Here is a 20,572-nt window from a genome sequence, read left to right as displayed (position 1 = left end):
GTTGGAGGACCAGGCGGACATGCTGGTGGTGTTCCTCCTCAGTCCTGGAGAACACGAGGATGTCATCCAGGTACACCACCGCGAACGTGTTCAGCATGTCCCGGAGCACGTCGTTGACCAATGCCTGGAAGACGGCCGGGGCGTTGGTGAGGCCGAAGGGCATAACGAGGTACTCGAAATGCCCTAGGTGGGTGTTGAAGGCCGTCTTCCATTCATCCCCTTCCCGGATGCGCACCAGGTGGTACGCGCTGCGCAGGTCCAGCTTCGTGAACACCGTGGCGTGAGTGAGTGGCTCAAAACGTGGAACTCATAAGGGGGAGTGGATATTTATTTTTCACCGTGATATTATTTAACATTCGATAATCTATGCAAGGCCTCAGGCTGCCCTCCTTTGCCACAAAAAAGAAGCCCGCCGCCACCGGGGAAGACAAGGGCCTTAGGATTCCTGAGGCCAGGGACTCGGATATAATTGCGCATAACCTCCTTCTCTGGGACGGAGAGGTTATACAACCGACCGGTGGGAAGGGCGGCCCCGGGAAAGAGATCTATGGCACAATCATAGGGACGGTGAGGGGGGAGGGAAAGTGCGCTGTCTTTACTAAATACAGGGGCTAAATCGTGATAAATGGAAGGAACACCAGTGAGATCCGTGGGAGGAGGCACGGGTCTGAGGCCGCTGGACGGGGAGTGGGCGGAGCGAAGGCAGTTGGCATGACACGCAACGCTCCAACCCAAAATCCGCCCAGTAGACCAAGAGATGTAGGGATCGTGCCGTTCCAACCACGGTCTTCCTAACACCAGGGGCGCGCAAAACCAAGAAACTGATAGCTTCCACGTGATTACCCGAAAGTGTGAGGGTGAGGGAAGCAGTGCCGTGTGTGATTTTACCAAGTGAACGACCATCAAGGGCTTGGGCTGTGAGGGGTGTGTCTAGGGGGACGAGTGGAATGCCGACCAGCGAGATGTCCATCAAACACTCGTCCGCCCCCGAATCCAGGAGTGCACCAACAGACAGTGAGTGGTTACCCCAGGTGAGAGTGACCGGAAAAAGGTTGTTGTGCTCCTTCTTGGGCTGGGGCTGAGGAAGGGTCGTCAGGCTCACTAGGACACCCCTCACTAGTGAGCCGGGTCTTTTGGGGCGAGTTGGGCAGGCCTTGATGTAGTGGCCCGACCTCCCGCAGTAGAGGCAGAGGTGGCCACGCATCCTCTGCTCCCTAACCTCCAGCGGGAGCCGTGACCGACCCAACTGCATGGGCTCCTCCTCCGGCCTGGATCCAGAAGCCACTCAGGGTTGCGAGGGGGAGTGTGAGGGTGGAGAGAGCCCACGGGACGCTGACCCAGGGAAGGCACCGGTAGGACGGACGGGGGTTGGTCTATGGGAGGGGCCAGCGCGCGGGGCGCGTTCCTGGCGCCGCTCGTCCATCTGGAGGGCGAGGGTGACCAGCTCGTTGAAGGAGGCAGGGCGGTCCCGAACGATGAGATCTTTGATGGGCTCGCTCAGCCCCCTCCTGTGCGTGCTCTTGAGCGCAGTGTCATCCCACCCACTGTCTGCGGCGAGTATCCTTACCTCCAAGGAATAATCTGCCACCGACCTGGCTCCCTGTTGGATGGAATGGAGGCGGCCGGCAGCGTCTTGCCCGTCAGCTGGGTGGTCGAACACCAGATTGAACTCTCGGCGGAAGGCACCATAGTCCGAGGCGAGCTGCTCGGTATGGCCTACCGCCGCTATGGCCCAGCTGAGGGCTTTGCCGGTGAGGAGTGACATGACAAGGGCTACCTTGGTCTCTCCTGTCCTATACCTAGCTGGCTGGTGTTTGAACAGGAGCTCACACTGACCAAGGAAACCCCTGCACAGCCGAACTCCCCACCGAAGGCCTTGGGGCAGGGGAGGTTAGGCTCGCACCGGGGGTCCAGTGGGGGTTGACTCAGAGGAGGGGGAACGTTGGGACCAGAAACTGGGAAACCGGAGGCCGAGCTGGGGGCAGAGACCGAGGACAGGGCAGGGTGGTCGCTCATCCTGGAGACCGCTGTGGAGAGTGCAGCGATCTGCGCGGTGAGGGCATCTAACGCGCTCGTCGCGGCCTGGGAGCCGGACTGAAGATCGCTGATCTCCCCGGTGACACGGGTGAAGGCAGTAGTAAGCTCTGAGCTGAGAGAGGCAAGTTGGCAACTGTGACTTCTTACTACTGCCTCTAGGGGAACGGGGCTCTGAGGCGTCACAGGGACCGTCCGCTCCTTGGGTTTGCCTGGGTCCATAATGGCTTCGACGTTCTGTTATGCTCGCGCACCAGAACCTGACCCGTGTGGCTAAACCCAAGACAGACAGACACGAGATGACTTGAAAAGCTACAAAGGGAGGTTTTATTGTGGGAGGGAAATGTATGGTGAAAAAAAGGCGTTCTGTTAGTGGGATGTGTGAATAAACTATGTGTGGTGTCCCGTGGTTTGCGTGTATAACTATGTGTGAGTGTTTTTAGCCAATGTGTGGTGCGGTATGTAAATGACCAGGAGGTGTTGAAAAAATGTGCGTGCACCTGGCGAGAAAGTCCAGTCCGTGATCCAAGAGGGGTTGTCCGAGAAAGTCCAGGTCCGAGATCCGGGAAGTCGAGTCCGAAAGGAGGGGTCCAGATAGAGGGACAAGGGGGGAGATCGCAGGAGAGGTCCGGGGAGAAACGTGAAGGTCGCTGGGGACGAGGGAGCCGTGGAAATCGCGGAGGGAGAGTCGCAGGGTTCAGTACGTCGAAGCACTGAGAAACGTTCTGGGAGGCTTCTTGTAGAAGGCTGCCTGATTGCCACAGGTGTGCCTGATGGATGATGGCAAACACCTGGTGCAGTGCAGCGCTCGTCTCCTCAGAGCGCGAGCCGAGCGCTCGGATGTTTCCGGCACGTCCGAGCTGGGGGAGTGGCTTGAACGTGCCGAGGAGGCAGCTCGGGGCGGTGTAACCACAACAGTTATGAATGTCTTCCCCACCGAGGATCGAGCCAATGAGGTTGTAATGTCCACAAATACACGGGACGACTGTGTGAGCGAATAACTGGGGCTTTATTTTATCACTCTCATTCTGTTGTTCATGCATCCATGCTGTGTGTCCTGCATACATGCTCGTTCCCACTCCTACTTCAGTACTCTCCCCATAACCCCTTGCTTCTCTTAAAGAGGTATTCTCTATTAAAGTCTGAACATCACATCCCTCCAACATTCCCAAACAAAACGACAAAACATACTTGGCAAAGGGGAAGATATCAAAATAAAGCAAAAAAATGTCTTTGACTACAAACAGTGTTTTATTTATTTATCTATTATTATGCAACAGCAGAAACAAACGGTTTTCTGTGACTACAAACAGGTTTTTTCCCCTTTTAACTTAGTATAAAGTCTTTAAGGTACTCTGGCCGCTTCTGAACTACCCTCCGTGGGTAGCGAGGGATGCCAGGGGTCTCCGGACCCGATGGTGCCACTGGGGGATGCCCTGTCTGTGTCGATGTGGGCAAACCCGCTAGGACCGCCTATGGGTCAGTCTGTTGAGGCATGATGCTGTCATGTTCTGTAGCGGTAGGCGTAGATCGAGCTAGTGAGGAGGGCACTTGCTTGAAGTGTGATGTGTTCCTTGTCACCACTCACTGCTCACATTGTACAGTGACCATTGTTCGTTTCACAGCAATGACTTGGAACGGATCAGGATGGAAAGGGGATTGGAACTTGTTGTCTGGTCGCAGTCTTTTGACCAACACATGGTCTCCCACTTTCAGAGCAGAGGAGGGACGACAGAAGTGTTTGTCGTGGTGCCCTTTCATCTTCTCTTTTACTTGTGTGTCATGAGCTCGTCCGGGACTGTGGACTGGACACTGGGCCGTGTTGTGCGTACTTGCCTACCAAACATTGTTGTGGCAGGGGGCGTCCCAGTGGAGCAGTGCGGTATTGTTCTGTATGCTCGCAGGAAGCGATTCAGTTCTTGTTGAGAGTTTTTGTGCTCCAGTGTTGCAATCCTGAGTGTTTTTTTCAGGGTCTTCATGAATCTTTCCACTTCGCCATTTGCTTGGGGCCATTATGGAGTTATCTTTCTGTGGTGGAATCTCAGGTATGTAGCAAACCTGGAGAACTCTTCAGAGTTGAATGGTGGACCATTGTCGCTCTTGACAATTTCTGGAATGCCATATGCTGAGAAGATTTTGTCTAGCTTTGGTATTACGGCTTTGGCAGATGTGGTGGATACTGTCTCCACCACAGGGAACCTTGAGTAGTCATCCATCACTACAAGTAGGTACTCTCCATTTGGCAAGGAGCAAAAGTCAATACTCACTTCAGTCCAAGGTGCAGCTGGCAGAAGAGTCATCTGAAGTGGTGCGTGAGACTGTGTCGTGTTTGTTACTGCCTGGCAGGCAAGACAGGTTTTGATGCAGTCCCCTGCCTTTTGGTCGATTCCTGGGAACCACACTTTCTCCTGGAGTAGTTTCTTTGTTTTCACCACCCCCTGGTGGCCTTCATGGGCGATGTCTATCACCCGGTTGTGCAGTGAGGAAGGTATTACAGGTTTACTCCCTCTCAGCAGGAGATCAGATGCAGACACCATTAGCTCTGATTTCTTTGCGTGAAAACACCGGAGAACTGATTGCTGGGCTGGAGACATGTCCACTGTCTGTCCAGTCCTGACAGCAGTCATAACCCTCTGGAGGCATGGGTCAGATTGTGTGGCAGCATGAATCTCCTGTAGTGTCATGGCACGGGGCACATTGTGGTTGATGATGAAGCGCACATGGGCTTCAGCCAGCTCAGTGGCATATGTGTCCTTGGACTCAGGTGTGGAAACAGGGTGCCTGGAGAAATAGTCTGCTGGGTTACCGGCACCTGCCCTGTAGACCACAGAGAAGCTGAAGTTTTGCAGTTTCAGCAACCAGCGTTCGATTCTGGGGGGAGGGGAGGACGATGGCTTGTTGAACATGGGCACGAGCGGCTTGTGGTCTGTAACGACTGTGAAAGTGCATCCAAGTAGATAGAGTTGGAAGTGAAGGCAATCCCAAATCACAGCTAGGGCCTCCCTCTCAGTCTGTGAACATCTCTGTTCCACAGGTGACAACATTTTGCTGGCGTAGGCAAGTGTGTGTAGTCTACCATCAGAGTCAGTTTGGGTTAGAATAGCCCCAAGGCCTACACGGCTTGTGTCCACAACAACCTCTGTGTGTTTTTATTGGTTAAAGTAGGCCAAGACTGTGTCGCTGCTCAGGGTACTTTTGAGTGTGTTGAATGCAGCCTGGTGTGCGGGGGACCAGCTCCACAGTTGGTCCTTCTTTGTGAGCTCTCTGAGGGGCTGTGTCAGGGTAGCTAGATCTGGAATGAAGCGACCACAGTATGTGACAAGGCCCAGGAAACTGCGGACCTCTCCAGGATTTTGTGGGGCTGTGGTCTCCTTGAATGCTGCCACTTTCTTGGGGTCCACTGAAATGCCTTGGTCTGAGAACACATAGCCAAAAAACTCCAGCTTGGTTTTGTTGAAGTCACACTTGTCAGCATTTAGTGTCAGGTTGCAGTCTCTGAGGCGTGTGAGGACCTTCTCCAGGTTCTCGTTGTGCTCCTGTTGGCTGGCACCGTACACCAGCGTGTCGTCACTGACATTCAAAACACCTGGGATGCCAGATAGTGCCTCTCTTATGGTGTTTTGGAAAATCTCTGCAGCTGAGGATATCCCGAAGTTGAGACGCTTGGAGCGTCGCAGGCCCACGTGTATAATGAAGGTCGTTATGTCAGGGTGGAGTTCAAGTTGGTGGTAGCCAGCCATTAGATCGAGTTTGGAGAACACTTTTGCATCATTTAGGTCTGCTAGGATATCATCCACAGTGGGAGTGAGGTGTCTTTCATGCTTGATGGCCTTGTTTGGGCATCTCATGTCGACACACAGTCTGATTTTTCCTGGTTGTTTAGGCTTAGGGGCTACTACCACAAGTGAGACCCAGGGTGTCAGGCTCTCAACTCGTTCAATGAGGTCCATCGCCTCTAGTTTCTCCAACTCTTGTTCGACTACCTTCCTCATGTGGAATGGGATGCATCTGTGTGGCTGAGCTACTGATTGTACAGTTGTGTCGATGTGGATCTTTACCTGTTGGTTCTTGAGTTTTCCAATGCCTTGGAAAACTTCAGAGTACCTCTCCTGAGGCTTTAGTGGCATGTCTACACTGTTGACCAGGTGGACTAGGTCGAGGGCAATCGCAGTCTGACAACTCAAAACAGGAATCGCTGGATTGTCAACCACATAGAATGTCTCTGAGATCACCCTGTCTCGGAAGCTGAGCTGTGAGCGGAATTGCCCAGGCATTGGCAAAGGCGTGTGTGAGCTGTATGCAAAAATCCTGACTGACGTGCTCTGCAACACGGGAGGGTTTGGTAGTGACTGAAAAATGCAGAAATCCATCACATTGACAGAGGCTCCAATATCCACTAGCACTTCGAGTGAAGACCCATTTACTTGAATGGTCTGTTTTGGTGCTGTGACGGCTGGGTCCCCCAGTGTGAAGAGGTACACGGAGGAGGAGTCTGCCCCATCTTCATTGGGATGAGGTGAGTAGGCAGAGTTTGAGGGGCCGTCCGACGAGAGCGAGTTCACATTTTGTCTTGGTTGTGACCGGCACACTTTCGAAAAGTGATTTATTTTACTACAGTTGTGACATGCATGTCCATATACTGGGCACTCGCCTTGGTGAGGGAATGGTCCACTGCAATTGAAATACTCGCATGCGCGTGCATTTCGGGCTGTTGATGCCGGTTTCCGGGCTCACTGCTAGCTCTTTTGCTCTTGATGGCGCAATGCTAAAACACCATCTAAACCAGTGTCAATGTGTTTTTCCATTTCAAGTGCTTGTTGTTCAGATGCCTCATTCAGCCTGGCTATTTCAAGGAGTTTTTTTCAGTGTCATTGTGGGATCAGTGAGAGCTTGCCTTCTCAGCTTGTGTGATCTGCTGCTTTGTACAATGTGATGTCTGATTTCTGCATCAGCAGCAGGGAACTCACAGGAAGCAGCCAGTGTGCATAGGCAAACGTAGTATTCCCCAACTGTTTCATTTTCGGATTGAGTAGATTGTCTGAATTTGTAAACTTCGAAGTCCACATTTTTCTTCGGTGAGAAACAAGTAACAAGAGCCTGTTTGGATCTATTAAAGTCGTTATCCTCTCCTCTATCAGGAAGCGTGACAAAAATGTCATATTGTAGAGGAGCTCAATCAGGAGTCGTGACAACTTTCTCTTTCGGCTACACAACGTGCACCATTTATTCCTTCCACCATTACAACAACAACAAAAACCCACGCAGCGGAAGTGTATCACTGTAAACCTGAACTGAGAAAACAGCAGCCGTAAACCAACGTTCCTACTAGCTCAATAAGGGTAATTGTGTATCCCCATAACCACTACACACGTCCCCCCAGAATTCGCCTTAATACGAAAAGTCAGTGTGGCGAGGGGGGCGGATCTCTCTGCCCCGCTGAGCAGGAGCTGGGGCTGGTTAACCGCAGACAAAGCAGCAGAGTCCTCACAGCTGGACCGGGGAAAGGGAGGGGCTGGGGAAGCAGGGGGCGGCTCGCCGGGGGAAGGGGGCAGGGCTGGGGGGCGCCCCCGCCGTGGGGGCAGGGCAAGACCAACAGGGCGGTCTAAGTCCAGGTGAGCAGGCTTGAGGCGGTCCACAGAAACCCGCTTCAGCCTGCTGCCAACCTCCACCACAAAGTGCTTATCTCCAGTGTCCCGTACCCGAAATGGACTGTCGTAGGGTGGCTGCAGGGGACCGCGGTGCGTGTCGTGATGGATGAAAACATATACTCCGCCGACCGCAGCTCCGTGGGGACATAGGACTGAGAGCCACCATGCTGAGAAGTGGGGACCGGTGAAAAAGCCCTGGTTTCCTCCTCTAGCGCAGTCCGTTAACAGCTGGCAGACCAGTGAGCTGTGGCGGTGGGAAGGACCCTTAGTGGCTGTCCGTAGACCAGTTCGGCGGATGAGGACTGGAGGTCCTCCTTGGGGGCCGTCCTGAGCCCAAGCATGACCCAAGGCAGTTTGTCGACCCAGCGGTCGTCCTTGAGGGTAGCCCGCAATGCGGCCTTCATCGAGCGATGGAACCTCTCGACCAATCCATTCGCTTGAGGGTGATACGCTGTGGTGCGATGGAGCCTCACCCCTAAACCCGCGGCGATCTCCTCCCAGAGCGCTGACGTGAATTGCGGCCCTCTGTCCGAGGAGAGGTCAGATGGGGTGCCAAAGCGGGCGACCCAGGTTCCGATGAACGCTCGGGCAACCTCAGGCGCTGTTGTGGACGAAAGCGGGACGGCCTCTGGCTATCGCGTGGTCCTGTCGACCATGGTGAGCAGGTATGTGAAACCATGGGAGGGGGGTAGGGGGCCTACCAGGTCCACATTCACGTGGTCGAACCTCCTCTCAGGTACCGTGAACGGTATCAGGGGCACTTTGACGTGCCGGAGCACTTTGGAGCGTTGGCAGTCCACACAGGTGTCAGCCCAGTCCCTCACATCCTTTTTGAGTCCATGCCAGACAAACTTTGCTGCCACCAACCTCTGTGAAGGCTTTCTGCCAGGGTGAGACAGCCCATGGACTGCGTCGAAGACCCGCCGCCTCCAAGCAGTCGGAACGACGGGTCGGGGCTGACCCGTAGAGACGTCGCACAGGAGCATGGCGCCGGCGTCGTCGAAAGCCACATCCTCCAACTGCAGCCCTATGATGGCGGTCCTGCATGCCTGCACTCCTGGGTCGGCGGCCTGGTCAGCCGCCATCTGGCTGTAGTCGAGTCCCAAATGGGCGGCACCAGCGATGGCCCGGGAGAGACAGTCGGCGACCGGGTTGGACTTCCCAGCGACATGCCTCACGTTGGTGGTAAACTCTGAGATGTTGGCCAACTGTCGCTGCTGGTGAGCTGACCACGGCTCGGACACGGAGGTGCTAGCGACCAGGATGTCATCCAGGTACACAAAGAGGAAAGGTAGGTCCCGCAACACTGAGTCCATGAGGCGTTGGAAGGACTGCGCGGCGTTCTTGAGCCCAAACGGCATGCGCAGAAACTCGAACAGTCCGAACGGAGTTGTCACAGCCGTTTTGGGGACATCAGCGGGATGGACGGGCACCTGGTGGTATCCACGGACGAGGTCCACCTTGGAAAAGATCACTTTACCAGCCAGGTGGGCGGAGAAATCTTGGATGTGAGGGACCGGGTAGCGGTCCGGTGTTGTTGCGTCATTGAGCCGACGGTAGTCACCACATGGACGCCACCCACCGCCAGGCTTAGGCACTATGTGGAGGGGTGAAGCCCACGGGCTGCTGGAGCGACGGATGATGCCGAGGCGCTCCATGTTCTCAAACTCCGCCTTGGCGACAGAGAGCTTGGTCGGGTCGAGGCCCCGAGCTCGGGCGTGCACTGGCGGGGCCAGTGGTGACGATGTGGTGCTCAACCCCATGTTTGGTCGTAGATGACGAGAATGTGGGCTGAGTGAGGTCAGGGAACTCAGAGAGAAGATGGAGAAACACGTCCTCGTTGGAGAGCATGCTGGACAGCCTGATGGAGCCTGTATCGCTGAGTGCACACGCGTGTGAAGCGAAGGTGATGGCGTCAATCAGGCGTCGATTCCTGACGTCCACCAGCAGCCCATGAGCACAAAGGAAAGCTGCACCGAGGAGGGGAAATGCCACGTCGGCGGTGACAAAATCCCAGCTGAACCGCTGTCCGTTAAAACACATGTCAATGTGCCTCGTGCCGTACGTACGGATAGAGCTGCCGTTAGCAGCTTCCATGGGAGGGCCGTGAGCGCCCGACAGGGCATCCACACTCGATGCAGGTACGGCACTCCTCTGCGCTCCAGTGTCGCATAGGGAACGCCGCCCCAAGACGGAGTCTTGCAGGAAAAGTAGCCTGTTGTCCTCCACGCCGACGCCCATGGCCACTAGTGAGCGCCGGCCTCGGCGTTTCCCGACGAGCTAAAATTGCACGGGGAGTTGCACTTTTTCACCCTGGCCCCGAACTTTGCATGGTAAAAGCCCAGGCCGGGCTCCTGTCGCCGACCGGGGGTTGCCGCGGCGACCACCATTGAGTCACCAGGTGGTGGCGTGTGGGGGTGGGCAGGGTTGAGCGCGGACGCGCAGTGCTGCTGTTGGCTGGCCAGGAAGATCTTGTCAGCTTCTTCAGCTAGCTTGCGGCAATCGGTGATGCTGGTGTTAGCCAAAGCGGTCCGCACCTGAGCAGGCAGTTGTCGCAGAAACAGTTGGACAAAGAGGAAATCAGGTGTGTGCGCCGGTCCCAGCAGATTCAGCATTGTGTCCATGAGCTCGAATGGCCTGCTGTCACCCAAGCCTTGCAGAGAAAAGAGACGGTGGGCCCTCTCGGCGTCGGAAAGTTCAAAAATCTTCAAGAGGTGATCTTTGAGCCCCTTGTATTTGTCTGCCGCCGGAGGATTTGTAAGGAGACTCGCCACTCTAGTTGCAGTCGAACATCCGAGCGCCGATACCACGTAGTTGTATTTAGTAGCATCATCTGTTATTTTGCGGATAGCAAACTGCGCTTCCGCCTGGGCGAACCATGTCGTTGCCGATGACTCCCAGAACTCTGGCAATTTTCAGACGAACATGGTTCGTCTGAAAGATTGTCTCTGATAACTACCAAGAGACAAACGTCGGGGTCACCAGTGTAGAGGAGCTCAATCAGGAGTCGTGACAACTTTCTCTTTCGGCTACACAACGTGCACCATTTATTCCTTCCACCATTACAACAAAAACCCGCGCAGCGGAAGTGTATCACTGTAAACCCGAACTGAGAAAACAGCAGCTGTAAACCAACGTTCCTACTAGCTCAATAAGGGGAATTATGTATCCCCATAACCACTATAATATACCTGTTCACCAGCATAGTGAAGTAACATGGCACATTTTCGAGTGTCCTCCTTGATGTCTATGGCGCGCAGGGAATTTTCAAAATGAGCCATCCATCTGTCCCATCTTGATCCTAATTATCCAGGTGCTCCACCGTGAACGTCAAAAACGGAGGATGAATCAGCTGTAGCAGAGAGCATGTTGGCGATGGTTAGATGCGGTGTAGGCTACGTTCTGGTCTGAGCTGTGAGCTAATCCGTTTACGCGTCGGGATGCTAAACATTAGTTAGCAGCTATCACTGATCACTATTAGGCTACTCAACAATCCTTTCGGTCCGTGGCAAGGTAGGTCCTTTTAATCCACAAAATCCTCGTCGCCATTGTAATGTCCACAAATAAACGGGACGACTGTGTGAGCGAATAACTGGAGCTTTGTTTTATCAATCTCGTTCTGTCGTTCATATATCCATGCTGTGTCCTGCATACATGCTCATTCCCCCTCCTATTTCCATACTCGCCCCATAACCCCTTGCTTCTCTTAAAGAGGTATTCTCTATTAAAGTCTGAACATCACAGATGTCAAGCACTTGGATCTTTCTGTTGATGACCTACCATGTCAGCGTAGCCTTGGAGTGAGGTGGAACATGATGTCTGACACATTCACATTCCAAGTGCCAGAATGTCAGAAGCCTTTCACATGCTGAGGTGTGGTTTCTATAGTCAGCAGTTTTTTTTTATCCGCTCGGGTTTCTTGCTCCAGTCACAATCCAGGGAAGACTCATTCTAAGGGCGCTCACTGCACAAGATACACAATCTCCACTAACTGTAAGGGCACAGACTGGGGAAGATAGCGGGACTCGCTACAGGAGCTCAATGAGTTCAATGTCCCTCATATCTATGCATCATTCCCCCTCTCACAAGGTCAAAGCATGCAGCGCTGTGTCTTTTCGGGCGCATCACTGAAAGCAATTGCTGCAGTTGCTTACCTCCAGGTGACAAATGAAGATGGCCGCAGTGATGTTGGTTTCATCCTCAGCAAAGCCAAACTTGCACCCCTAGCAGAAGTGAGTAGGGGTGGGACGATATGAACATTCCATGTTATGATTATCCTGGCCTAAATAATTGCGATTCACGGTATTATCCCGATTATCAAACTATGCTTAAAACACTTAAAACTGTACTAAAACATACAGGAATCACTTTACCTTAAGTTAAGAAACAAATATTTTTATTGCATCACAACTACGACAAACTTTTTTTTCTTTTTTCTTTTTTTTGGCTGGACAAGCCAGCGTGGCCACCAGCCCTACAAATACAAATATCCCTAACTGACTGGCTGAGTGATCAGTTTGACACATTGGGCCACTGGATCACATTCACATCCAGCTAGCGGCAACCACTGATATCACACATTACACGATTGGTCGGCTGACCAATGACGTCGCTGGTAAACCGGGCCGTGAATCAGTGTAGTGGTTAACAAGCAAATTAATGTAATATATTGCGACTAGTGGATACTACTGAAACACCTCATTGTAAAAAAAGTCCAATTCACAAACACCAGCGCTAATAGCCACACACAGTTAGAGTGAAAATTATTAACGTCAGAGAGTTGGTGGTAACTGAAATGCATTTATAAGGGGTGTCATGCCCAGACTTTTCAGTGATCATGGCAGCTGTGATTGTACCCAGGTAATTATTTCATATAAAAAGATAAATTGGTGCTATTTAACTGTAAAAATAATAAGGGGGTGAAAACTGCTCTCCACACTGAAGGAGGTATCTGTTCAAGTGGTATGTGGGTAGTGGGGGAAAAGAGGAGCATTAGTAGTCTTATCCATAAATGTGTGACATGAAGAAAGCTACGCAGGAAGCTGCAACAACCACAGATGCGCCCACAACAAGAACCCCCATTTTCTTTCACAGGTCTAGACATCTTTGGACCTAGGGGGGTGGATACATGGAGTCTCTAGAGGTGGCAGTGCCACTAGCAAAAGGCGGGTGGTAGTGTCCACCTGCATGTCGACAAGAGCTATTCACATGGAGATAATTTAGTCTATGAGTTCTTCAAGCATGCACTCTGTAGATTTTTCTCCACTAGACAGCTTGCGAAACAGCTACGGACAGATTGTGGGACTAACTTTGCTGGTGCTTCAGAGAGTTGATGTTGTCTCCTGTAAGTCCTGGAGAGCCCACCATTGAGAACTACCTCCTTACTCAAAAATGCACATGGGTTTTCAACCCCCCCACATGCATCCAACATGGGAGGCACTTGGGAGCGCATGATAGGGATGACAAGGCACATCTTTTATTCAATGTTGCTTCAAGGCGCAAAGTCAAAGCTGACACATAAGGTATTGTGCACAGTAATGGCTGAAGTGACAGCTATAAGCAATTCCAGGCCTCCGATACCTGCCTCCTAAGACCCTGAAGTGCCATTGATCTTAACTCCTTCTATGTTACTTACTCAGAAGATCAGCATACCTGCAGGTCCTCCTAGGGAATTCTTAAGTTTGATTTGTTCAAACATCAGTGGAAATGAGTCCAAGCCCAAGCAGACATCATCTGGACCAGATGGGGAAGGGAATACTTGCGCACACTTCAGAGTAGACAGAAATGGCACCATAAGAAACCAAATTTCAAGGAAGGAGATGTGGTGTTATTAAACAAAACAGAACAGATGGAAGGAATGGCTAATGGGAAGGATAACAAAAGTTTCCAAGCAACGATGGAGTAGTTAGGAAAGTAGAAGTAAGAATTACTTCTCATTAGCCAGTGAGGACTTACCTTAGACCGGACTTACCTTAGACTTACCTTAGACTCGGATGTGGTGCTCCTTTTGGCTTCTGAGGAATAAGAAGAAAAAAAAGAAGCAGCTAAATGTGGCATCTTCATATATGTCGGGTGGGGAGAGTGCTGGAACTTTAATAAAGAAAACAGAAATTTAATTAGTAATTTTTTTGTTCAGCAGTTTTACGTAGGACTTATATATTGATGCTTAGTTTCCTGTGTAATCAGTTACATCACTTCCTGGGAATTCAGTAAGTTCCTGTTGTCATGGTGTGTGAGAGCACAAGATCAAAACACTTTCCAAGTTAAACAGAATCTTCTTTCCACTTTTCGTAGCCCTTAACATGGCATTATCAGTGAGTGAATGCTTCAACACTTCGCTTTAGCTATAACGTGTCATCTTAAGAAACAGGTAGATAGACTGTAGTGTTATTTAAACTAGCCCGTTTCGCTAACATTGCTAATGTCACTAATGTTGCTAATATTGCTGTTGTGGCTAATTACCCAATGTTGTTAAATAGCTACACATGTAATTCATGTGAAGTGCTTACCTTTGATGCTCTTCTGAATGAGATCTGTGGTTTCCTGTTCCCTGTAAAAGAAAGAAAGATGATTAGTATTTTTTTATATTTATATTACTGTATACTGTTATATTCTGTTTTTATTTTCACACTTCCCATCATTAAATCCTCCTAAATACATCTGCGTGTTCCTTGGAGGACTTGATGCTGAGAAAAGTTTAGCTGGCTGTTTAGTTCAATACACACATGTACACTGAATGAGAACAGTACAGTACTGTCATGAGTAGCCCATTGATATAAATGATCATGTAAAATTTCAGCAGCACTCATAATTCTGCAGCAGCTTTTATGAGCGCTGCTGCTAAAATTTCTCTATATTTCACCTATATTCATCCTGCAGCGGCACAGCACTGCAGGATGAATATGCTGCCTTGTTAGATCGCTTGTTTTGGTCATTATGCAACCGTACTGTTTATAAGGTTGGGGACAGCTGCAGTCAGCTAAGAGCTGACAACGTCACTTAGATGAGCGATGAACATTTTTCCCACTAAACTTGGTGTCCAGATGAACTGATTCAACTTTTCTGGGCACCAATATTTTATTAAAAATTGGCCATATTGTCCACCACTATTGTACACTAAAGAATAATTATGCCTTCTTCTATTTCTACTTGATGTGATTTCTGGAGATGTATTGGTGTGTAAATAATTCTCTCCTCTCCTTCCCTTCAGTCACATAGAGAAGATAACAACGTGGGTGGATCCTCGGAAATCCATGGCACCAAGCTTGACCCCAGCATCTCTGCAGCACAATACCCAGAATAACTCCACCCAACATACAAACTCTCACATCCAGCTTCAACGTACTATGGCTCTGTCTCAGCCCAATTTGGGTGAGTTCTCTCTTCTCTCTCTCTCTCTCTCTCTCTCTCTCTCTCTCTCTCTCTCTCTCTCTCTCTCTCTCTCTCTCTCTCTCTCTCTCTCTCTCTCTCTCTCTCTCTCTCTCTCTCTCTCTCTCTCTTGCTCTCTCTCTGTTTGTGTTATGAAATATACTTGTTGGTGGAGTGGACTGTGACCTCTAAAAACAGCGAGTCTGTTAGTGACTTTATGAAAAATTAGTTGTCCATCTTCAACAACCCCAAGAACAAACAGGTACTAATGCTGATGGACAGTTGTTTTCCCACACAAGGGCAGCTTTTTCATAGTATTCAACAAACTACCAAAGTCAAAATAATTACATAATAAACAGCAATTGTTTGCAAAAACTCTTGGTGTGCCTCTCCCTCTCTTTCTCTACTGTACATGTGCATCTCCTGTTTACATCTCCTGTTTGCATGTACTAAGCATGCATGAGTATGGATGAGTGATAGATTGATTTTATTATGAAGCTGATTATTGATATAAGTTCAATAGGTAATAGAAACAGTCATAGGGACAAAATGGAATTCATTTATAAACAGGTCATAACTATTAATGTAAAAGTTCTATAAAAAGTCTTGTGAATTGTGAATGTTAAAATCTAGTGAAAGAGGTTAAAATGTTTATAACAAAAGTTAGCAGGGTTAAAACATTGAAAAAGTATGAGTATACCTACCTGCCAGAGGAGTTAATCTATGATGGACTTGTTGAGCTTTTTTGAGAGATGACGCTTGTGATTGATTAGTCATGCCTGCAGAGATCGGAAGGGGAAGCTCTCGGCCACGTTGTCTTATTCTCGATGAAACTGCCAGAGATTAAACATTTTAAAGTCAATAAAGGTTATTTGAATGTTTCTCCAAATTCATACATGATACAGCAAATCTGAAATTATCTTTGTGTTCATGTTGATATTGTCTATCTTAATCTCTTAAGTGTTTTTCAGGAAGCAAAACATTTGAAAAAATTGTTTTCCAGTGACTGATATCATACATCCCTCCCTTGCTTCTGGTCTTGTCATCTCCCAAAACAGGTGCAATTACGCCAATACTCAAGAAACCCGGTTTAGACCTCAACAATTTGAATAATTTTTGCTCAATCTCAAATTTATCATTTCTCTCTAAAATACTTGAAGGAACAGGTGCATCTCGGGTGCATCTCATGCTCACTTGACTGATAAAAATCGTTTTTTAACAATTTCAGTGTGGGTTTTACTCCTTTCACAGTACGGAGACAGCCTTGGTGAAAATCACTAATGATCTGTTGATGGCAGTTGACTCTGGGCTCTTAACCATACTTGTCCTTCTTGATCTGAGTGCAGCCTTTGATACCATTGATACCATACCAGAGATTAGCTTCCATTGGAATCACTGGCACGTCTCTTGCCTGGTTTAGATCATATCTTTCTGGCCGCACTTAGTTTGTCCAACTTAAAAAATTGAGATCACAGTCCCTTCCTTTTTCTACCGGTGTAACCCAGGGCTCTGTTTTGGGCCCCCTCAAATTTATTATTAACCTTTTACCTCTTGGCCACATTTTCAGGAAATTTGGCATTCAATTTCATTGCTACATGGATGACACCAAGCTCTATCTATCCATCAAACCTTCCTCCGCTCTTCTGCCCACTTCCCTTTCCGACTGCCTACTAGAAATTAAATCCTGACTACTGCAATTCTATCCTCTTTGGTCTTTCCCTCAAGTGTCTTCATAAACTTCAATTGGTCCAGAATTCAGCTGCCCGTATCATTACCAGAACCCCTTCCATGGATCATATCACTCCTGTTCGTCAGCAACTCCATTGGCTCCCTGTTAAATACCCTATTGACTTCAAGATCCTGCTTCTCACCTTTAAGGCCCTTAACAACCTAACTCCTTTGTATCTTTTCGGACTCATTCATATCCACACGCCCTCCTGCACTCTCAGATCCTCTTCTGCTCTCTAACTCACTACACCATCAGCCCGCTTGACTACCATGGGGTCTAGAGCCTTCAGTCATTCTGCCTCCCACTTCTGGAACTCTCTCCCACAAGAGATTCGCAATATTGACTCTCTTTCAACCTTCAAATCCCATCTCAAAACGCACCTTTTCAAACAGGCATATTCAATCTGATCCAGACTTTAATATTTATACCCACTTTAAGTTTAGTACAGATGATGATTTTATACCTGTTTGTATTAACTTATTATTGTCTACCCTGCTTTGTTTGAATTTATGCTGTCTGCTACAGTGCTGCTTATATTTAACTGTGTTTTGTAAGGTGTCCTTGAGTGCTCTGAAAGGTGCCCATAAATAAATCGTATTATTATTATTATTACTTTTATTATTATTATTATTGTTATTATTATTATTATTTCTTTTGTGTTTCCCCGTTTTACATCCTGTAGAGCCGGGTCCAAACTATGGACCTGAGGCACTATATGGCAGATGTCACTTCATTGACAGTACTCGTCGTAATATGTCGGCTCCCTGTTCAGTGTTGTGTTTCTTTGTTATTTACACGTTAGTTTTAAGTTTACTTACAAGTGTAGGTCATGCGCTCTTCTACAGCCGTCAGGAACTTTTAAACCTCAGAACGGATTACTCACTTCCCTCCACTATCACAGACAACTTCCCCATCCATATTATCCGTTCACCGGTCTCGCAGTGGAAACGCTGCCCCCGTTGGCAACGTAAACAGAAGAGGGGGAAACGAGGTGGGCTACATGCTAAGCTAAGTAGCGCTCCCTTCAAAGATTACCTCCCCAACATCTTCATGGCTAATGTCCGATCGTTGGCTAACAAAATGGACAAGATAAGAATCAGGCTGTCCTCTCAGAAAAGGCTGCAGAACTGCTGTCTGCTGATGTTTACGGAGACTTGGCTCAACAGCAACATAGCCGACTCGGCAGTCGAGCTAGCGGGCCGCACAGCCTTCCGTGCCGACAGGACAGCGGACTCCGGCAAGATCCGCGGAGGAGGTTTGAGTATTTATGTCAATAACTCTTGGTGCAATAATATAAAGATCGTCAAAAGGCATTGCTCTGCTGATCTGGAGCTCCTTATGATTAATTGCAGGCCTTTTTACCTGCCCAGGGAGCTAACGGCCATTACCATCGCTGCTGTATACATTCCCCCACATGCTAATGCTGAGGTAGCACTTAAGCAGCTACAATGTGCCATCAGCAGACAACAGACCAAACACCCGGACAATGCCTTTATCATAGGTGGTGACTTTAATCGGGCTAACCTCAGGGCTGTATTACCCAAATTCCTTCAGCATGTCTCCTGCCCCACTAGGGGACAAAACACCCTGGGCCATCTCCATATAAACATTAAGGACTCAGACAAAGCTACTCCCTGTCCCCACCTGGGGCATTCTGACCACCTCTGTCTGTTCCTGGTCCCAGCCTACAAACCCCTAATAAACGGGTCAAGCCAGCAGTAAAGACAATCACTGTCTGGCCAGAAGGAGCAGTCTCTGAACTCCAGGACTGTTTTGCCAACACAGACTGGAGTATTTTTGCACATTCAGCTACCCATGGCTCCCATATAGACATTAATGAACAGACATCTGCCATACTAGCCTACATTAACTTTTGCACTGAGAGTGTCACAACAAAAAAATCAGTCCGCACCTTTCCAAACCAGAAACCCTGGATGACCAGTGAGGTCCGGCAGCTGCTGAAAGTCCGGGATGCAGCGTTCAAGTCAGGTAACTGTGAGGCCTACAGCGCAGCCAGATCCAACCTCAAAAAGGGCATCAGAACAGCCAAACGTAAATATTCCCTACGAATAGAGGACCACTTTCACAATAACTCCGATACCCGGCGAATGTGGCAAGGCATTCAGTCTATCACAGACTACAAAAGCTCCAACAGCGGTCCCGCTGTCCATGACGCCTCCCTGCAAGACAAGCTGAATCATTTCTATGCCCGCTTCGACAAGGACAATACTGACCCGGCCACAAAAATCCCCAGCCACCTAGAAAACCAGGTGCTCACTCTATCGCTCGCAGAGGTCAGAGAATCACTGTGTAGAGTGAACACACAGAAGGCTGCCGGACCGGACGGCATACTGGGTCGGGTCCTCCGGGAATGTGCCAACCAGCTGGCTTAGGGCTTCACAACTATATTTAACCTCTCACTGTCCCAATCCATAGTCCCGACATGCTTTAAGACCACCTCTATCATTCCTGTCTCCAAGAAACCAACATCCACATGTCTGAATGACTACCGACCCATAGCACTCACCCCATTGCCATGAAGTGTTTTGAGAGACTGGTTCTGGCTGACATCAAATACATTACCCCCCCCCACATTCGACCCACATCAGTTCGCCTACCGTCCCAAAAGGTCTGCTGAGGATGCTGCCATTGCCACTGCCCTGTACTTTGCTCTGAGCCACCTTGAACTTAAAAACACATACATCCGGATGCTGTTTATAGATTATAGTTCTGCCTTCAACACTATCATCCCCACCAAACTAACCACCAAACTCCTCTCCCTTGGCCTCAACCCCTCCCTCTGTAACTGGACCCTGGACTTCCTGACCAACAGACCTCAGTCTGTTAGGTTAGGTGACCACACCTCCTCCACCCTGACCCTCATCACAGGTGCCCCTCAAGGCTGTGTTCTGAGCCCCCTCCTTTTCTCCCTCTTTAGCCATGACTGCCTGCGAACTCACCCTTCAAATGTTATAGTTATGTTTGCAGATGTCACCACAGTCATTGGCCGTATCACCAACAATGACGAGACGGCCTACAGGGACGAGATTCAGCACCTCACATCATGGTGTACTACCAACAATCTTGTCCTCAGTGTGCAGAAGACGAAGGAGCTGATTGTGGACTTAAGGAGGTCTAGAAGCTGCAGCCACTCCCCCATACACATCAATGGGGTGGAAGTGGAGTGTGTTTCCAGCTTTAAATTCCTTGGAGTCTACATCAGCGAGGAACTTTCCTGGACATTAAACACCCAGGCCCTTGTGAAAAAGGCCCAACAACGCCTGCATTTCCTGAGGAGGCTGAGGAGCGCCCGTCTATCCCCCAACATTCTCACCAACTTCTACGACTGCACCATAGAGAGCATCCTGACCATCTGCATCTCAGTTTGGTATGGCAACTGCACCTCAGTAGTCCAGTAAGCTCTGCAGCGGATCGTCGAGGCGGCCCAGCATATCACCCGTACCCAGCTCCCAGCCATAAAAAACATTTATCACAAACTGTGCCTTCGAAGGGGTCTGAGCATCAGCAGAGATCCCACCCACCCCAACCATGGACTGTTCTCCCCCCGTGCTCTGGGAGGCACTACAGGAGCCTCAGAGCCCGCACTATCAGGCTCAAAAACAGCTACTTTCCACAAGCTGTTGCCCTCCTGAACCTGGCCACCCACTGAATGTCTGTAGATATTTTTAAATATTTTGTACTCTTGCTCTTTTTATACTTATTTTTTAGCTTTTGGTCTTCATGTGTGTATATCTTATGCTGTGTTTGCTGTGTTTGTCTGTGTCTGTCTTGC

At 49.5% G+C, this 20,572-nt stretch overlaps 1 protein-coding gene across 1 annotated transcript in view; it reads left to right on the top strand.

Moving 5' to 3' along the window:
• Positions 1-20,572, top strand: part of wwtr1 (WW domain containing transcription regulator 1) — an 83,553-nt gene that overhangs the window by 38,281 nt on the left and 24,700 nt on the right. The window contains exon 2 of the mRNA XM_056277216.1: positions 14,893-15,053. Coding sequence (XP_056133191.1) covers positions 14,893-15,053 — 161 coding nt within the window. The remainder of the gene's footprint in view (positions 1-14,892; positions 15,054-20,572) is intronic.

This window comes from Lampris incognitus, chromosome 3, assembly GCF_029633865.1.
Source record: "Lampris incognitus isolate fLamInc1 chromosome 3, fLamInc1.hap2, whole genome shotgun sequence".
In the NCBI taxonomy this organism is placed as follows: domain Eukaryota; kingdom Metazoa; phylum Chordata; class Actinopteri; order Lampriformes; family Lampridae; genus Lampris; species Lampris incognitus.
This window is presented reverse-complemented; position numbering and strand designations above follow the sequence as displayed.